This window comes from Caretta caretta, chromosome 2, assembly GCF_965140235.1.
Source record: "Caretta caretta isolate rCarCar2 chromosome 2, rCarCar1.hap1, whole genome shotgun sequence".
NCBI lineage: Eukaryota > Metazoa > Chordata > Testudines > Cheloniidae > Caretta > Caretta caretta.
In genome coordinates, this window is record NC_134207.1 from 153,346,272 (window position 1) to 153,366,857 (window position 20,586).

General features: G+C 41.2%; 1 protein-coding gene across 3 annotated transcripts in view; it reads left to right on the forward strand.

Annotated features, from left to right (window-relative positions):
• The window catches only part of GABBR2 (gamma-aminobutyric acid type B receptor subunit 2), an 854,643-nt gene that overhangs the window by 782,208 nt on the left and 51,849 nt on the right, over positions 1 to 20,586 (forward strand). For all 3 annotated transcript variants that reach the window (XM_048839469.2, XM_048839471.2, XM_048839470.2), the window contains one exon: positions 4,694 to 4,804. In XM_048839469.2, the coding sequence (XP_048695426.1) occupies positions 4,694 to 4,804 (111 nt within the window). The remainder of the gene's footprint in view (positions 1 to 4,693; positions 4,805 to 20,586) is intronic.

Consider the following 20,586-nt stretch of genomic DNA (forward strand, 5'->3'; position numbering starts at 1 on the left):
AAAATAAAACACAAAAATCCACATACAGCAAAATACTTCCTACCTGTTTAGGAACACACACAACTCATAATTTATGAGAATTCAACAAAATGTCATTAAAATATTAAGACTTTATGGATCTGAAGCCTGCTTTAAAAGAGTGCTGTCAAATACAGAAGCTTTCCGAATTTTGGTACTGATATCGGGACCGATCATGCAAGGTGTTGAGTATCCTCTGCTCCCATTGAAACACCTCACAGGATTGGGCCCTTCTTGTTTTCATTGGGAGCTTTGCCTATTCTTGAAGAATCAAGCTCAGAATCCCAGAAAAGCCCAAATTTATTTCTGAGTACATAATGTCCATTACAGACTCGTCCTAATGTAATTCTGGTACATCATTTCCTTAATGGGAACAGTATCTACTACTCTGGTAGAATTTTTAAAATATTTTGGTACTTTTTTATATACCATCATTTTTGCCCTTTTTTTCCTCTCTTTTGAGTACTGAGCTCATGCATTCTCTCTAGCTCTAATAACAGAACAGAACTTGCATTTCAAATACATTTGAATTATGGCTGTCAAGCGATTAAAAAAATGCAATAAATCATACGATTAAAAAAATTAATTAATCACTTAATCATACTGTTAATAGAATATCTTAAATATTTTTGGATGTTTTCTACATTTTCAAATATATTTTCAATTACAACACAGAATAAAAAGTGTACGGTGCTCACTATTTTTGATTAAAAGTATTTGCACTGTAAAAAAACAAAAGAAATAGTATTTTTCAATTCACCTCATACAAGTACTGTAGTGCATTCTCTTTATCATGAAAGTTCAGCTCTCAAATGTAGAATTATCTACAAAAACACTGCATTCAGAAATAAAACAATGTAAAATTTTAGAGCTTGCAAGTCCACTCAGTCCTACTTCTTGTTAAGCCAATCGCTAAGACAAACAAGTTTGTTTACATTTGCAGGAGATAATGCTGCCCACTTCTTGTTTACAATGTCCCCTGAAAGTGAGAACAGGTGTTCACGTGGCACTGCTGTAGCCGGGGTCGCAAGATATTTACGTACCAGATGTGCTAAAGATTCATGTCCCTTCATACTTCAACCACCATTCCAGGGGACATGCATCCATGCTGATGACAGGTTCTGCTCAATGACAATCCAAAGCAGTGCGGACTGACACATGTTCATTTTCTTCATCTGAGTCAGATGCCACTAGCAGAATGTTGATTTTTCTTTTTTGATGGTTCAGGTGCTGTAGTTTCCATATCTTTTAAGACTTCTGAAAGCATGCTCCACACCTCATCCCTCTCAGATTTTGGAAAACACTTCAGGTACCTAAATCTTGGGTCGAGTGCTGTAGCTATTTTTAGAAATCTCACATTGGTACCTTCTTTGCGTTTTGTCAGATCTGGAGTGAAAGTGTTCTTAAAATGAACAACATGTGCTGGGTCATCATCCGAGACTGTTATAACATGAAATATATGGCAGAATGTGGGTAAAACAGAGCAGGGCACATACAATTCTCACCCAAGGAGTTCAGTCACAAATTTAATTTACACATTATTTTTGTAATGAGCGTCATCAGCATGGAAGCATGTCCTCCGGAATTATGGCCAAAGCATGAAGGGCCATACGATTGTTTAGCATATCTGGCACATAAATACCTTGCAATGCCGGCTACAAATGTGCCTGTTCTCACTTTCTGGTGACATTGTAAAAAAAGAAGAGGGCAGCATTATCTCCTATTAATGTAAACAAACTTGTTTGTCTTAGCAATTGACTGAACAAGAAGTAGGACTGAGTGGAATTGTAGGCTCTGAAGTTATTTGTTACATAACTGTACTCAAAAAAAACCAATCTACGTTTATAAATTGTACTTTCACGACAAAGATTGCACTACAGAACTTGTATGAGGTGAATTGAAAAATACTGTTTCTTTTGTTCATTTTTACAGTGCAAATATTTGTAATAAAAAATATACACTTAGATTTCAGTTACAGAATACAATATATAAAAATGTAGAAAAACATCCAAAATTAATTTCAATTGGTATTGTTTAACTGCAGTTAATTAAAATCAAAATTATAATAAATTATATATAAATATAAAAATATTATCATTTAAAACTGCAATTTTTAATTGCAATTTTTTTAGTTAATCATGTGAGTTAACTGCAATTAATAGACAGCCCTAATTTGAACATAACTACATTCTTTTAGGAGAGAAATACCTTAGTGAAATGCTCACTCTGTTCTTCACTGCCTATGGCTGCATAGTACGGCAGGCCTTCAGTGACTCTTTGTGCATACATGTCAAAATACTGGATAGCACCTTGACCCGGTAAATCATTATCTGCTCAGAAAACAGCACAAGGCTGAGCTTCTGTGCAGGCACAAGTATGGTGAAGCATCAGGTGTTCATTGAGTGCACGTCCCAAACCCACTCCAAGAATGTGAGGTAAAAAGGAGAATGGGTGTGGGCAGAGGATGGACGTAGCTGAAAAGACATAAGCAAAGATCCTGAGTGGGTGTAAACTGGTGTAGCTCCCCACTGCTGAAAAGTAAACATTTTTGGGAATACGGTAGATCTGGAATGGAACTGAAATAATTATCTCACAACTCAAAAAAGGATGCAATTAATGGCACGCTAGAACTAAAAGATGTAGGGGAGATCAGTCCTGTATTTATTAAAAAAAAACAAAACAAAACAAAACTCTTTGGCCTTGTAATGAGTTAAGACAAAGTTTAGAAACTTAGACAAAATGTATCTTTAGGACAGTCTTGTTCATGTGAAAATGTTGACACTACTGAATTTAAGATAGCAAGTCTCAGCTGAACTTTTTTCCATTTCAATCATAAATTATAGAAAATCCAGAAAGCTTTATCCTCAGTTTAGAATGTCAAATTACATTAGTACATAAAGACTTTGGTATTATGAGACCTGATCAGGGAGAAGGAGACATTTTTAAGGATCCCAAACACACATTAGTAGCATTGTAATATATTTTTCTGCCACCTGGCAGCCTTACCCTGAGAGGTGATGAGCACCCTGTAGCTCATTTTGATGGTAATGGGAGTTGCAGGTGCTCAGAGGCCGTCAGAGTGGGGCCATACACTACTTATAAAAAGGTAAAATCCTTCTCTGGGTCCTCTCTGATTTTTAGGATTAGATTATCCTATTCAGGGTTATAACTGGGAAGGAGTGAACGTAACTGTCATTCTGTTGCCAAGAATGCAAGGAAATAACTATGGATTGTGAGAAACGTGCCCCACAATCCTCTTTCCTTTTATTTTGTATTCTTTGTTGCTATCTGAGGTCAGTGGTAGCCAGGCAATCATGCTTTACATATGGAAGGGCTGATGAGGGAAATGGAGTAGGGGCTTGATTCTGCACTTATTGAAATCTATGGCAAAATTACCAGTGACACTAGTGGGAGCAAGACTGAACCCTGGAATAACGGTCAGTTTTTCTCTGAAATCCTTCTATGAAAAAATCACTTCTATATTTGAGTCAAAGAAAATCTGATTTTTTTCCCTAGCTCTGATAAATCCATATTCTTCTGCCTCAAAGATTTTATATATATAGCCAGGTACGAAAGGAACTGGCTGTAGTGACTTCCACTGGTACTGCACATGTGCATAAAGTGAAGCACATGGTGATTCACATCAGCTGAAGATCTGGACCATCAGTTTAAATTGGAAATAGTGAGTTGCTTTGAACATTTGTGCCCCTATTTCAGGTTCTTCTCAAAAGGAAAATAAGATAAGAGTTCACAACAACTTTGGATGGAGTGGCACAATAGAACATTCCTATCAAAGTAACACATCAAATCCGTTAATCACTAGTCTAATTTGCAAAAGAACAGGTATTATGTCCAGGTACAAAGGGCAGGCATTGCTGAACTAGCCTCTTTTCTCAGGGTGAGTGGAAGGTACGAGGGTTCTAGCAGCATTGATTTGTACAGAGAGTTTCACTTGGTCTCAAGGGGAGCTTGCTGCAGAAATTTTGGGATGAGTTATATTCTATACTGAGCTTTTGCTGCAGTTTCTATAGTGCAATCGCAATAGCATAATCCAAGCACTTGGTTTGTCTCAGGGCAATAAAACAAAACAAAAAATAGTCTGGAACATACCACAATGTGTCTCATTGCATACTCTGCCCTTGATCAATGACAAAAAACGTAGGGTGAAGTGAAGAGAGATTTTAACTATATATATTTTCATGGCTGCATGTTTGAGCTATATCCATTAGCTTTTTTTTTTACTATTTTTACCAAATTAGCTGTCCAAATTAAAAAGATACAAGTTGTTTCCTTTCCCTTCAGTTACACAGAATGCCTTCCAGCATATTTTTTCATGGTAGTTATGTATTTGTTTAAACTATAACAGATTAATGTGATTGACAGTATTAAAGAAAGGGAGTTATTGAGCATATGACAAACATTCCTTCTTGCTTTCCATTTTGCTGTAGCAGGGTAAGCATGAATCCACCTGTCTCCTTCCATTCTCTAATTACTATTCTTTACTAAGCTCCTTTGCAGCCTTATGGAACCACACCATCAAAAGTCTTACTAAAGTTGGCTTTTCTTTTATACACAAATACATGTATCCCCAACCTACTGGGAACAGAATGAAATGGCTTCTGAGGCATAAGTACATGTCAAATATTTTACTCTTCACTTTTTCTTCCCTTTGTAGCCGGACCCTGCAGGCAGAGATATTTCCATTCGTCCAATTTTAGAGCACTGTGAAAACACTCACATGACCATTTGGCTTGGCATTGTCTATGCCTACAAAGGGCTGCTCATGGTAAGTATTGCGTGGTTTACATAGCAGTGCTGTCGAGTTGCTCCTCTTTTGTTAAAAACTGCTTTCCTGATGGATAAACGTAAGTTAAAAAATCCTTGAATAAATCTTTTTAAAGCAGATATGATAGTATGTTAAGTAACAATGGCATTAAATACAACACTCAAGCTTACCCTAATAGATATAATGCAAACAAAAGAATTTGGCAATCAAAGAATGGGAATATGAGTGAGAATCTGAATAGTCTTTAAATCTCTCGTGGAACTCAGGCTAAGGAACTGTTTAATTGCGGTGAAGACAATCAGGCTCAGGGTGGAGCCAGGGCTCTAGTACCCTGTCAGATGGGAGGGTCTCAGAGCTCTGCTGCAACCAAAGCCTGAGCCTCTACACCACAATTAAACAGCCCCAAAGCCTGAGCCCTGTGAGCCTGTCAGCTGGCATGGGCCAGCCACGGGTGTCTAATTGCAGTGTAGACATATCCTTAGGGGCCTCAATCCAATTGAAAGTCACTCCTAAATCACTGAGGCACTTCTTGAAAATTCTACCAATACTGTTTTGGTTCTTTCTGAATTTCATAATGCTAATGACTAATTCTATGTGACTAGTAAACGTTCTGTTAAACCAAACCTACCTAAGATCTAGCTAATGGGGGAAAGCAAATTACTTCTGAAAAATTAGAAAGGATTTTAGGAGACACACACTGTATTTTTTTCAGTCAATAAATACGGGACACATTCTGCCTTCAGATACATGCAGACAATTCCCATTTAAAATCAGTGCATACCTGTAACTAGAAAGAGGACTAAGTTCATGTCTTTAGTACTCAATTGCTGACAAGTCATTAACTTTATCATAATACATATATTCTGTACAATGTAAAGGCTGCATGATGGTTTATACATACAGTGTTGTAGTCCTGTTAGTCCCAGGATATTTGAGAGTTAGGTGAGTGAGGTAACATTTTATTGGATCAATTTCTGTTGGTGAGAGAGACAAGTGTAAGCTTAAAAAGCTTGTCTCTCTCACGAACAGCACTTGGCCCAGTAAAAGATATTACCTCACTCACCTTGATGGTTGGTTCATGAATGATGGGTTTCTTTGATTTTTTTTTTTTAATCATTTTCAGTTATATCTACTGTGTCTTCCCAATTTGTCACTGCTAGCAGGAAACTCTCATTCTTGAATTGTAACCAGATTTTACACTTTTTGCATGTTTAGTTTTGTAATAACAGTTTCATAGTGTGGTAGGTCAAATGGAGCATAACTGGTATGCAAGGACAGCATTGGACAAACCTCAAGTGCCAAAATCAGCTTATGAAATTGTAAAATGTTCACTCTGCATTTTCATAGGCATTGGTGTTTGCTACATTTTTCTCTGTAATTCTGCTCATAAGAGTTAATACGTCAAAAGTTTTTTGTCTGGTTCATCTATAATAGAGCTGGTCAAAAATTAAAATTCTGAACAATTCTGAAGTGTTCAAAGTTAACTGATTTTTCTTTTAAAAAAATTGCAGAAATAATTATTCAAGAATATTTCCAATACAGTTTTCTATTTTATTTTAAAAAATTCCAAGAAAATTTTCACACGGTACTTTAAAAAAAAAGTCAACAAGTTTTGTTAAATTTCATTTTGGATAAAACCATTTTTCAACTAAACATTTTCTTTGAAACGTTTTGGCCATCAGTGTAACATGTAGGACAACATGAAAGTATTTATTTTTTGTGCTCTAGATTCTAATGGTGTCTTTGTAAGGAAGATGCTCTCTTACATATTTGAGTTCAGCTAAATAGTACGTGCTGCTTTGATCATTGCTCCTTTGTCCTAATATAGGTTTTTGCATAGCCCGGTGAGAAATTCATTACTATTTAAATAAAAATAATGTAAGAATCATAGAATATCAGGGTTGGAAGGGACCTCAGGAGATCATCTAGCCCAATTCCCTGCTCAAAGCAGGACCAATCCCCAACTAAATCATCCCAGCCAGGGCTTTGTCAAGCCTGACCTTAAAAACCTCTAAGGAAGGAGATTCCACCACCTCTCTAGGTAATGCATTCCAGTGTTTCACCACCCTCCTAGTGGAAAACATTTTTCCTAATATCCAGTGATGAGCTGCCAAAATCTCCCTCCTCGCCCCATCCAACCCCCCCCCCCACGTTCCTTGATGCCCAATCCACCCCCCTCCCCTGTCCCCTGACTGCCCCCAGAACCGGGCAGAAGGGTCTCGTGGGCCACCGTAGTGGGTGCCTACCCCACCCCTGAGAGCCAGCAGGACCTGCCGGGGGGCGAGGTGGGGAGTCCCAGCGGTGCTTACCTGGGGCAGCTCCCAGGAAGCATCTGGCAGGTCCCTCTGGCTTCTAGGGGCGGGGGAGCGTAGCTGGGGGGAGCAGGGAGAGCGGCCGCTCCCCCACTGATCACATGAAAAGTGGCGCCTTAGGCCACTCCCTGGGTGCTCCGGGGCTGGAGCACCCACAGGGAAAATTTGGTGGGTGCAGAGCACCCACCGGCTGCTCCCCACCCTGTGCCCAGCTCACCTCACCTCCGCTCCGCCTCCTCCGTTGAACACACCGCCCCGCTCTGCTTCTCCGCGACCCCCCACCCCCCGCTTCCCGTGAATCAGCTGTTTGGCAGGAAGCCTGGGAGGGCTGAGAAGCAGGTGGCGGCTTCACAATCAGGCCGAGGGTGGCGGAGGTGAGCTGAGGCGAGGAGCGGTTCCCTTGCGCCCCCCTGCCCCGGGGTTACCTGCTGCAGTGTGGAAGGCCCTCCTCGTGCCCCCCCGCCCCAGCTCACCTCCATTCCGCCTCCGCCTCCCTGGGCCTGAGCAGGTAGCCGCGGCCTGCTTCTCAGCCTGCCCCAGCTTCCTGCATGAACAGCTGATTCGTGGGAAGCCTGGGGGGGGCGGAGAAGCAGGGCAGGGCGGCGCCTTCAGGGGAGGAGGCGGAGCAGAGGTGAGCTAGGGCTGGGGATGGGGCGGGGAGCTGCCGGTGGGTGCTCTGCACCCACCAAATTTTCCCCTTGGGTGGTCCAGGGCTGGAGCACCCATGGAGTCGGCGCCTAAGGCGCCACTTTTGGCCGGTTAAATTTAAAGCCCTTTTAGAACTGGTTGTCCCTCGTGGAACAACCAATTCTAAAAGGGCTTCTAAATTTAACAACCGGTTCTAGCGAACCAGCTCCAGCTCACCACTGCTAATATCCAACCTAAATCTCCCCCACTGCAACTTGAGACCATTACTCCTCGTTCTGTCATCTGCTACCACTGAGAACAGTCTAGAGCCATCCTCTTTGGAATGCCCTTTCAGGCAGTTGAAAGCAGCTATCAAATCCCCCCTCATTCTTCTCTTCTGCAGGCTAAACAATCCCAGCTCCCTCAGCCTCTCCTCATAAGTCATGTGTTCCAGTCCCCTAATCATTTTTGTTGCCCTTCACTGGACTCTCTCCAATTTATCCACATCCTTCTTGTAGTGTGGGGCCCAAAACTGGACACAGTACTCCAGATGAGGCCTCACCAATGTCGAATAGAGGGGGACGATCACGTCCCCTTGATCTGCTGGCAGTGCCCCTACTTATACATCCCAAAATGCCATTGGCCTTCTTGGCAACAAGAAGCGGAAGCATAAACTAAAAATTACAGATTAGGATGAACTTGATGATTTGGCTACTGAGAATGTTGCTAAATCTTTTCTTGCCTATCACAAACACTACCTTGGATGCTGAGCAAAAGTCCATACGTGTTACATGTGGACGACTGAACACCACTAATACATTCATCCACAAATAACTTGTGGGATAGACAATTAAAGCAACTAACACTAAATTGCCAATCTGCTTTTATACTTAATTACAAATACATACAACTTCAACGGTAGCATATGGTTTAAATATATGTTCTGGGTTGTTGCAGATAAATTATGCAAATACCATTTAGGTCTCCACAGATTTAGGCCCCAATCCAGCAAAGATTTACACAGATGGTTAGCTTTACACAGTGTGAATAGTCCCATGCACGTCAAAGGGATTACTCACTATGTGTAAAGAGAAGTATGTGTGTTAATTGTTCCAGGAGCAAGGCCTTAGGGTATGTCTCAGCTGCAACTGGAGGTGTAATTTCCCTCTGGGACGGAAGCACCCCTGCTAGCTTTGATCGAGCTAGCGCGCTAACAATAGCAGCGTGGCTGTGACAATGTGGGTGGCAGCGCAGGCAATCCACGCATGTACAACCTAGCCCGAGACCCCGCTAAGTACCCGGGCGGCTCGCTAAAGCCGCCACCTGGACTGCGATAGCTGCACTGCTATTTGTAGCCCACTAGCTCAAGCAGAACTAAGGCATGTAAACCTACCCAACCTGGAAATTGCACTTCCACTTACAGTAGAGACATACTCTGAGATAGCATCAAGCCTGATGAACGTTGTGTAACCTTCTGTGCTTACTGTCGTAATTTGTAGTAGTAAAAGCAAACTAGAGCATATGTATCATTAGCTACTCGTTATTATGGTCAATTAGACGCTCTGGGTCAGGTGCATGTTGTCCCTCATTTACTGGCAGCCATATTAAATGGCTTTCAAAAGGATATGTGACTAACTTTTTTAAGTTTCCGTAGGCTGTTCTGCTTTACTAATTAGTTACTTCAGGTATACTGTGTTCCATAGCCATTAGCCAAATACACACCTTTTAACTATTTTGATGCCTTACCATCACACATCTGCCATTGAAAAAGGAAGATGCTCTTACTAATCAGGCTACTTTTGTCATCATTGCACCTTTATCTTATTGTATGGGTTTTGGTTTTGTTTTTTGCATAGCCAGATGTTTGAGCACCTTAGGCAATTACATTTTTCATCTCACATACAGAAGTTTAATATTTCTGTATGTAAGATGGATACTTTTCCAGTAGTTACAGAAAATAGAAGCCAATTATATCATTATGAAAAATATTGGAAGGGTTTGAGATACAAAACTCAACAATCTATAACAAGACAAAGATTTATTTCACATAATTCGCTAAGGGATAGATACACAAAAGGAATTTAGGGACCCAACTGCCACTTTAGGTGCACAAGTCCAAAATTTAGATTCACAAAACTTCTACTCAGCTGCCACCTAACTCTGTAGTCTAAAGTCCACACTACCTACGTTTCTTCTCTCAAAGTCCCTTAAGTGGTTTTATTTCTGCTAGTGGACATGCACAAAGTCACAAGTCCTGACGCCCTGATCTTAACTCATGTCTAAGCCCCAGCTGGTTTTGCAAGCTAGGTGTTCTCCCACCTATCTCACCAGGTCCTATATAAAACACAGTATGAGGAGGAGGTGGTGCCTAAGCCCCTCCCTTCTCCTCAGCATTTCTTACTGGCTAGCTTAGAAGGCTCCCCACTCATCTCGATGGCTTTTGCAAATCCCATTCTTAGGCACCCGACTTGGCCCACCATTGTACACGGAGCCTGGTCTGTTCATTCCACTAGGCAAAAGGGCACCTAAACATTAGGTATTGCAACACTGAGTCTGAGTCCCCATTGTGGATCTAGCTTTAAGCAGCTGACATGATTATGTACCCATCAATAAAATATTGGGGCAGGGGGCACTATATGATGTGGCTTATTCATTTACTTGGGCAAAAATTATTTAAAGTGTCTCTGGTGTCTCAACTGAGAATACAAAAATTGAGGTTCCCAAAATCAGAAGTCACACCTGAAAGTGTAATGGACACACATCTATCAGCATCTACCATCCCTTGCTATATGTAAAGTGAACCATATCATCACCACCAGGAATCCAAGGCTAGATGTGGAAGTGAAGGTTACCTGGCAAACACAGAAAGGCACAACATCAGGAATTAGTCTACTCAACTTCTGTGGTTGAGACATTTACGAAGGGATGGCAGAATACCATACTCAAGAGCAGTCTTAGAGAGCAGTGATGTAAATATGCAGCATGGCAAACAAATGTGGTCACACAGAAAATTAATCTGGGGCAGTGTTCATTTAACAAATACAAAATCCATGTTAGCAATACAGAAACAGTGCAGTGAATGAGTGGACACAAAGCAGGCATAAATCTATGTGGAGCCATGTTTCAAAAACTGATATATTATAAGCACAATATATTGCATGCACAACCATCTCTGAAAAATCATACCAGTGTAGGCTTGAAGAATTAGGCCCATGAGAGTTAGCCGGCTAAATACTGGTGAGGATCTGTATCTTGGTACCTAGAATTCAGGCAAAGCTGCCCCATATTATCCCCATGTTACATATGGGGAAACTGAAAAACATTGGTGAAATTACTTTGGCCATGGTCATCCAGAAGGACAACGTCAGAGCTAGGAATAGATCTCAGGTTTTGTAAGCCCCAGTCTGGTGTTCTATTATGGTCATCTAGTCTGACCCATTGCATAACTGGTCACAGAATTTGACCCTGTAATTCCTGCATGAAGTCCAATAACTTGTGGTTATAGGAAGACCTCTAACCTTGTGTCATAAATGTAAAGGGAAGGGTAAACCCCTTTAAAATCCTTCCTGGCCAGAGGAAAAATCCTCTCACCTGTAAAGGGTTAAGAAGCTAAAGGTAACCTCGCTGGCACCTGACCAAAATGACCAATAAGGAGACAAGATACTTTCAAAAGCTGGGAGGAGGGAGAGAAACAAAGGGTCTGTGTCTGTTGGTATGCTGCTTTGCCGGGGATAGACCAGGAATGGAGTCTTAGAACTTTTAGTAAGTAATCTAGCTAGGTATGCGTTAGATTATGATTTCTTTAAATGGCTGAGAAAAGAATTGTGCTGAATAGAATGACTATTTCTGTCTGTGTGTCTTTTTTGTAACTTAAGGTTTTGCCTAGAGGGATTCTCTATGTTTTGAATCTAATTACCCTGTAAGGTACCTACCATCCTGATTTTACAGGGGTGATTCCTTTACTCCTATTTACTTCTATTTCTATTAAAAGTCTTCTTGTAAGAAAACTGAATGCTTTTTCATTGTTCTCAGATCCAAGTCTGTAGTCACCTATGCAAATTGGTGAGGATTTTTACCAAACCTTTCCCAGGAAGTGGGGTGCAAGGGTTGGGAGGATTTTTGGGGGGAAAGAGGTGTCCAAACTACGTTTCCCAGTAAACCCAGTTAGAGTTTGGTGGTGGCAGTGGTTATTCCAAGAACAAAGAATAAAATTAATTTGTACCTTGGGGAAGTTTTAACCTAAGCTGGTAAAAGTAAGCTTAGGAGGTTTTCATGCAGGTCCCCACATCTGTACCCTAGAGTTCAGAGTGGGGGAGGAACCTTGACACCTTGATTTAAAGATTTCAAGTAATGGAGAATATACCACATCCCTTAAAGTCCCAGTAATTGATTATCCTCACTGTTAAAAATTTGCCCCTTATTTCCAGTTTGAACTTGTTTCTCTTTGACTGCCACCCATAGGATCTTGTTTGGTATAGGTATATAGATATAATATCCTCCTGTAAAGTACAGCATGGCACACTGTCTTCTCTCCTAGATGTGCCTTTTTGATTTGGCCATATTAAAGCACTGTTTTTAATCATACCCACATTCCTATGTGACCCAGATCACTCTGTAAGAGTTACCTGTCCTCTTCATTACAACTCCATCAATCTTTGTGTCATCTGCTAACTTTACAAGCAATAATGTTGTTCTTTCTTTCAGATCATTGATACAAATATGAAATAGCATTGGGTCAAAAACTGATCCCTTTGTGCCCTTCCCCCCCCCCCCCACCACCACCCTTTTCCTGATTGTTCTCCATTCTCAATTACATTTTTTGAGATCTATCAACTAGACTGTAATTTATTTCATGTGTGTGTGATAAAGGGTGTGGTGGGCCAGGTGTCCAAGTGGTTAACACACCTGTCCTCCAGCCATTTATCTCTGTTGGGTATGGTGCCTGGTTCCTTCCCCTAGGCTAGAAGTGTCTTGGTCTCATCCTGCATCTGGGCCTTTACCCTTAAATGGGGCTTGGGAGAGGGACCTGGGCCCTCCCTCTTCACCAGGTCCTAGCCCAGGGCCCTGTGAGAAATAACAACAGGTTCTTTCTTGCAGTGTGTCTAAATCTGCCACACTGTGCTACTTCTATCTATGTGCTTCTTCAGTTTGGGGAGTGGCTACTACAGTCCAAACAGTCAGTAACATAATTTAAAAAAAAAAAAAGTCCACATGAGCAGAGTCCTGCCAGACCTGCTTGTTCTCCTAGGGGGTGGTGGTTGGAGAAGGCACTGCCTATGGGCTTTACCCGCTCATTGGTTTGTCTCAGGCTCCGCCTTCTGCATGGATTCCCAGAGAAGAATTGTCCCTCCTGCAGTCTGTCCACCACATTTTACCTGGGCTTCTGAGCTCCTTTTTAAACTGTTCCTCCAGCCAGCGCATACGTGGCAGGCCCGGAGGGGCAGGGCTACCTAGGCCCAGTATTGCTCTTTAAACCCTTCAGGCCTAGCATGGGGTTTGTCTATCCGGTCACAATGTGCTCTACTGATTTTTGTATCTCAGCATCATGCAGTACTAAGTTAAATGCCTTACAGAAATCCAAGTATTATATAAATGCAATTGCATTTTATTGATCAAACTTGCAACATGTCTTTGGATGACAAAACCTATTTCCCATAAAACCATGCTGATTGGCATTAATTATATGCCCACCTTTTGGTTTTTTTTTTTTTTATTGACTGATTCCTGTATCACTCATTCCATTATTTTGCCCATGAAAAGCAGCAGGCTAACAGAGCTATAATTACTCAGAACATGCCACTTACCTTTTTTCAATGATAGAACTACATAAGCATTTTTCTATATAAGCATTTGGATCTTCCCCACTATTTCAATATGTATTAACAGCTAACATCAGCAATCCAGAGAACTCATGAGTCAACTCTTTTGGGCACAAGTTATCTGGACTTGTTGATTTTAGTAGATATTTTTAACATCCTCCTTAATCACTGTTGGAGTAGAAAATATTTCATTTTTAATGTAAAATGTGAATATTTCACCTGGCTTCTTTCCAAAGAAATATTTGTTTAATGTTTTGACCTGTTACATCGGGGTGGGGAACCTTTTTTCTATCAGGGGCCACTAACCCAAAGAAAAAATCAGTTGTGGGCCCTACAGGGGCAGAGAGGCACAGAGGCTCAGGGCTTCCTCCCACAGCAGGGTGAGCTGGCGCTCGTGGCTCCAGGCCCGTGGGGGGTGTGGAGGTTCGGGGCTTCCCCTAGGCTCCAGAGTGGGGCCAGAAATGAGGGGTTCAGGATGCAGGCTGGTGCCAGGAGTTGGGGTGGAGGGGCAGGGTCTGGGAGGGAGTTAGGGTGCAGGAGGGCATTCTGACCTGGAGCAGGGGGTTTAGGGTGCAGACTCCAGCCGTGCGACACTTACCTCAGGTGGCTCCTGGTTGGTGGCACAGCGGACTAAGGCAGGTTCTCCACCTGCCAGGGTCCGCACTGCTCCAAGAAGCAGCCGCCATGTCTTGCCCCCAGGCAGAGGGGCCAGGGGGCTCTGTGAGGTTCATGTTGCTTGTACCCACAGGTTCCCGGCCAATGGGAGCTGCAGAGTGGCACTGGGGGTGGGAGCAGAGCACGGAGCTTCCCTGGTCGCCCCTGCTCCTATGGGCCGCAGGGATATGCTGGTCAATTTCTGGGGGCTGTGTGGAACCAACCAGACTTCTGGCAACCCGTCGAGTCAGCGCTTACGGCTCCAGCACCATGGGCCACCATGGAAGCAGCGGACCAGATCTGGCCTGTGATCCGTAGGTTCCCCACCCCTGTGTTACATCATTACTGCCAAATGCACCATCTCCCTTTGGTAATGTCCCATTGCTAGGATTCCTTTTGTTCCTGATATATTTTTCAAGATTCTTTTGTATTGTCCTTAACACTGCTGTCCATAGAATTTTTACTGATATCCTTAGCTTCCCTTATCAACACTCTGTATTTCATAACTTCTCATTTATAATCATTGCTATTAACTTCCCCCTTTTTTTCCATTTGTCATATATTGTCTTTATTTCATTTATTTATAGTTGTTTAAAATTCCCTCTGAACCAGGACCACTTTTTAACCAATGTAGCCATATTATGTGATTGTACAATTTGGGGCAGTTAATAAAGTGTTCTCAAGCAGCTTTCAATTATTGTTCACAAACACGCCTCCACTAGGACTCCTTTTTATGCTTTAGTAGTTAGTAAATTGATCCATAAGAATTGCAGATCCTGTGCTTCTGAGCTGTGAATAACTCTACAACAGAATCTTCAATGTAGAGTGCCACCCCAACTTCCCATTCCGTCCACTCTGCCCTTCTTAAATAGTGTGCATCCCGTGATTTTAACATTCCAATGACATGAATCCTCCCACAGGTGTCAGTAATACCAACTAGGTCAAACTTCTTCTCATGAATGATCATTTCCAGTTTCTTGTATTTATTTACTCAATGTACAGGCAACTTAAAAATTTAATCTCTTTACATCTCTTGACACCTTGATTTATTATATTCATGAACACTTGTGTGAATTAAATGCCTCAGTACTTATGCAGTGTGTTTACCTGCTTAACAACCTCGCTTTTTGTTCCTAGGTTAACACCCATGTGCTTAGTCTAGATATCTCTGTATCTGTCTTCTGGGTGGCAGGTTAGGGGCCATCCAGGCCACACAGCTTCCTCTCACCATAGAAGATGGCCTAACGTTCCACAAAGCCAATCACTTTCTTCATGTCGCTTGCTTCCAAAATATTGTGTTGCCTTGCTCATGAGACAGGAAAATATCTGAAAAGACCAGCTGGACAGGTGCAAATCTGTGTCATCAGTAGTGCAGTTTTGCCCGATGCCATCAGAATCCCATGCAGTTTTGAAGTCCCATCTTGTCTTAGCTCCAGGAAGACAGCACAGCATCCTGCTGTTCTTATTTCCCTTGCAGAATATTCTCAACATGGAGTCTTAGTGAAAACAGTTTGCTATCTTTGGACAGTTGGAGAGCTCTTGTGCATACCTTACATCCTTGTGAGTTGGGCTGAGGAACCATCTTCAGGTATGCCCGCCCACCCCTGAAGTTCTCTGTACCATCCCCCTGTAAAATCTTCCGAAGCATTCTCTTCAGCTGCCATGCTCAATACCAACATTGACTGGGTAGCGTTCCTGCTGGTTATCTTCCATCTGGAGGTTCATAGATTGTCCATATTCTTCTGCTTCAAGCCATGTAAAATTCCTCCTTTTTTTCCTCTAGTGACAAGCTGCCAATCTTTTCTTTAATTTCTGTGCTTTCTAGTTCCTTTATTGCTAGGTCCTTTCTCTGTGGGCTCTGCAATGATGCTGCCCAAATCAGTTTGGCCAAGAACTCTTCATCTCTGATGCTATGCAGGCTTGATAGCTCTTACTTCAGGTCCACAAATCTTTTCTTCCACTACAGGCACCAGCTTGCATTTCATAACAGGAAGTCCCTTCTGTGTTCAGGTAGTTTGGAAACATGACACATCCCCTGCAGGCCATAATAACTGGTTCATCACTGGCCATCATCACTGATATAGCAGTGCTCCAAGAGAGAAAGTACAGTGTTCAAACTCCCTCCTACCAACTGCCTCCAGAATTCCCCATTAGAATGATCCTGTTTCCCAAGTAAGAAGGTTCAATGTGCAGCTGGCTTGTAGACCTAGCCTAGATGGTCACCACCTTTATTAACAGGGAGGGCTCAAACACACAAATCAAAGGGCCTAACAGCCAGTCACATAGACCTCAAAGACCCAGCAAACACTCAGCCTGGATATGCACATATCAACTGTCATGTTCCTCTGCTTACAACCAGATGGTTTTCAAAAGGATATGTGACTGAATTTGTTGAGGATTGCAAATGCTACTCTTCATTACTAATTACACTTACTTCAGGTACATTGTGCTCAGAGCGATTGGCCAAATATGCACCTTTTATTATTTTGACGTCTTTCTAACAGACAAATTTTTGCTTCTGAAAAAGGAAGATTCTCTCTTACTAAACAGTCATCAGGTTGCTTTGGTAATCATGTGAAAGTCTTCTGACCTTGGCCTGTTTCATATTTATGATCTGTTGGTTGGGGGTCAAATATGATGTTTTTTAGTTCTATGAACCCTGAATTATCCTGTTTGTGTCGATGTGGGAGTCCTATGCTTCTGGCACTCACTTCAAAGTCTAACAGGGTGCAGCTTTATCCTGTCTGTATGCACTAGTGATGCAACCTTTTGTAACATTTGCATAGCTGAAGCAATGCTGCTGTAAATACTTCAAACATTTTTATGATAATCACATCTCATCTTGGGGATGTGTTGTAAGAATCAAACACCAATTAAGAGTCAAGCTTCTATGTCACCCACTTGATATCCATTCTTGTTCTCAAAGGTTCTGGACCCATGTTGTTTACTAAAATGTGACTCAGTATCTGTTTTTAGCATTTACTTAAAACACTAAACATAAAAATCAAGAACATGTATCCCCAAAGCTAAGCTACTATTAATAAAATTAAACTAGAGTAAGAATGAAGCAATACAGCTCTCAACTGTATAAAATCAAAGCAAAATCAACAAGTTAGTCTCAATATTGGAGTGGAATTAAATCAAATTAGTTAAATCATTAAATTAATACAAAAAATAGTCCTCAAAAATTCAAAGAAAAGATTCTTAGAGGGTGCCTGTCTGTTGGTTATAATTCCCACGTAAATAATTTTATTGAAGTCAATAAAAATTATTTACAGTTGGTTAAATTAGGGCGATTAAAAAATTGTGATTAATTGTGTGATAAAAAAATTAATTGCTCCATTAATTGCACAGGTAAAGAATAGAATACTATTTATTTAAATATTTTTGGATGTTTTCTACATGTTCAAATATATTTCAATTATAACACAATACAAAGTGTACAGTGCTCACTTAATATTAATTTATTACAAGTATTTGCACTATAAAAAACAGTAGTTTTCAATTCACCTAATACAAGTACTGTAGTGCAATCTCTATCATGAAAGTTGAACTTACAAAGGTAGTATTATCTACAAAATAATTACATTCAAAAATAAAGCAATATAAAATTTTGAGCCTGCAAGTCCACTCAGTCCTACTTCCTGTTAAGCCAATCGCTCAGACAAACACGTTTGTTTACATTTGCAGGAGATAATACTGCCCGGTTCTTGATTGCAATGTCACTTGACAGTGCGAACAGGAATTTTCATGGCACTGTTGTAGCCGGAATCGCAAGACATTTACATGCCAGATGCACTAAAGATTCATATGTCCCTTCATGCTTCAACCACCATTCCAGGGGATGTGTGTCTATGCCGATTACCAGTTCCGCTTGATAAGAATCCAAAGCGGTTTGGACCGACATGTTCATTTTCATTATCTGAATCAGATGCCACAAGGTTGATTTTCTCTTTTGGTGGTTCGGGTTCTGTTGCTTCCGCATTGAAGTGTTGCTCTTTTAAGATGTCTGAAAGCATGCTGCACACCTCGTCCGTCTCAGATTTTGGAAGGCACTTCAGATTCTTAAACCTCAAGTCGAGTGCCATAGCTGTCTTTAGAAATCTCACATTGGTACCTTCTTTGCGTTTTGTGAAATCTGTAGTGAAAGTGTTCTTAAAATGAACAACATGTGCTGGGTCATCATTCGACACTACTATAACATGAAATGTATGGCAGAATGTGGGTAAAACAGAGCAGGGCACATACAATTTTCCCCCAAGGAGTTCAGTCACAAATTTAATTTATGCATTATTTTTTAACGAGCATCATCAGCATGGAAGCATGTCCTTTGGAATGGTGGCTGAAGTATGAAAGGGCATACGAATGTTTAGCATATCTGGCACGTAAATACCTTGCAACGCCAGCTACAGAAGTGCCATGGAAACAAACTTGTTTGTCTTCGCGATTAGCTGAACAAGAAGTAGGACTGAGTGGACTTGTAGACTCTGAAGCTTTACATTGTTTTGTTTTTGAGTGCAGTTATGTAACAAAAAAACTCTACATTTGTAAATTGCACTTTCACAACAAAGAGATTGTACTACAGGACTTGTATGAGGGGAATTGAAAAATACTATTTCTTTTGTCATTTTTACAGTAAATATTTGTAATCAAAAATAAATTTACACTTTGATTTCAATTACAACACAGAATCCAATATATATGAAAACGTAGAAAAAATCCAAAATATTTAATAAATTTCAATTGGTATTAACAGTGCAATTAAAACTGTGATTAATTGTGATTGATTAATCAGTTAACTCATGCGATTAACTCAATTAATCACGACTAAAAAAATCAGTAGTCCTATTATATATCTTAATACTGAAACCAAATTATTATCTAATATTTGAACTACAACCTCAGAGCAAAATATAAAGCTTCCTCCTTAGAATTCAATTGCTGTTTGATATCTAACCTTTTCCTCCTCCCCAACAGATATTATAAAACCTTTTAATACCTAATTAAAAAGATTAAACTCTCATAGCAAAATTTACACAAGATAACTTCAAGACTCATAGGAATTTTAGACATAGAACAGAGAACACACTTATGAATAATTTCACTAGACAACCTAGGGAAACTTTTCCTTCTGGTACCTTTCCTATCTGGACTTTATGGATGCTCACACACAAATGTGTGCATACAGCCACATTTTCACTTCCACACCCTGATAACAAAGGGGCTGGGATGCCTCTGACCAAATAAAAACAAAATAGAAAAAAAATAACATCCTTTAGATAATGGTGGCAGGGGGATGCAAACTCTTCAGCTCTTACAGTCTTCTGGACTGTCAGAGGGTAGGAGCAGGAACTGCAGTCAAAGAGCCAGATGGCGATGTTCTGCTGGCACAGCTCTTCTCACTAGCAGGCCTCCTTTGGGTGGACAGAGAAATTGCTCAGAGACTGGAGTGGCCTGGTTGTGGTTGTCATGATTGCCTCTTCCCAAGGTGATTAGTCTTTGGAATTTTGGAATGTTAGTCTTCCCTCAATTGGCCAGTTGACCCAAAAGGTGAGGCTTCTTGGCCTTGATTGGTATGGCTTTCAAATATTGTTTACACTGCCTTGTGGCACCTTTCACTAGGGCCTTTGGACAAATCAAGTGTGAGGGCTATGTTGGAGCCATGCAACTTAATCCACTCGTACTTTGGTCATGCTTATCTAGCATCAGTTTGGAAGCAGGGCTGTCCTTAGGCATACGCAGCATATGCAGCTGCGTAAGGCACCCAAAAATTTGGGGCACCCCTGGGTCTTAATGTCCACCCTTCTGCCTCTTCTTATCCCTGTTCTAACCCTTCCTGCAGGCTCCCACAGCTAGCTGCAGTCTCCTTAGGCAGGGGCCATATTCACAGAGCCGAAGCCACCACGCATTCTGTGTGAGGGAGAGGGAACTGTGACTCTCCACTGCAGTGAGGCAGGCTGGGCGGCTCAGTATCCTTTGCTGCCTTTTGCCTCCCTACCCCCCCCAGGCTGCCCTTGGGCATAGGGGCACCAGTTTAATAATACTGCGTAGGGCCCCATAAATCCTAAGGACAGCCCTGTTTGGAAGACTGCATTTAAATCAGCAAATTTAGAAATATTCAGATTTTTGCATACCAAAGAGATCTGTGACCCGCAAAGTATCAAAAATCCAAAGCATGATACCATTTTTGTAAAAGTTGCCATGGTCTTATCTGGATGAAAAGGTCAAAGTTTGACACAAAAATCCTCTAAAAATAGCTGATTGGAAAAACACTAGCAACAAAACTAGTCACTCAACATTCAGTCATCAACAGCATTAACAATAAATTCATGACCCGTGCTGCTTTTTCTTGGAGATTACAGTAACCTGT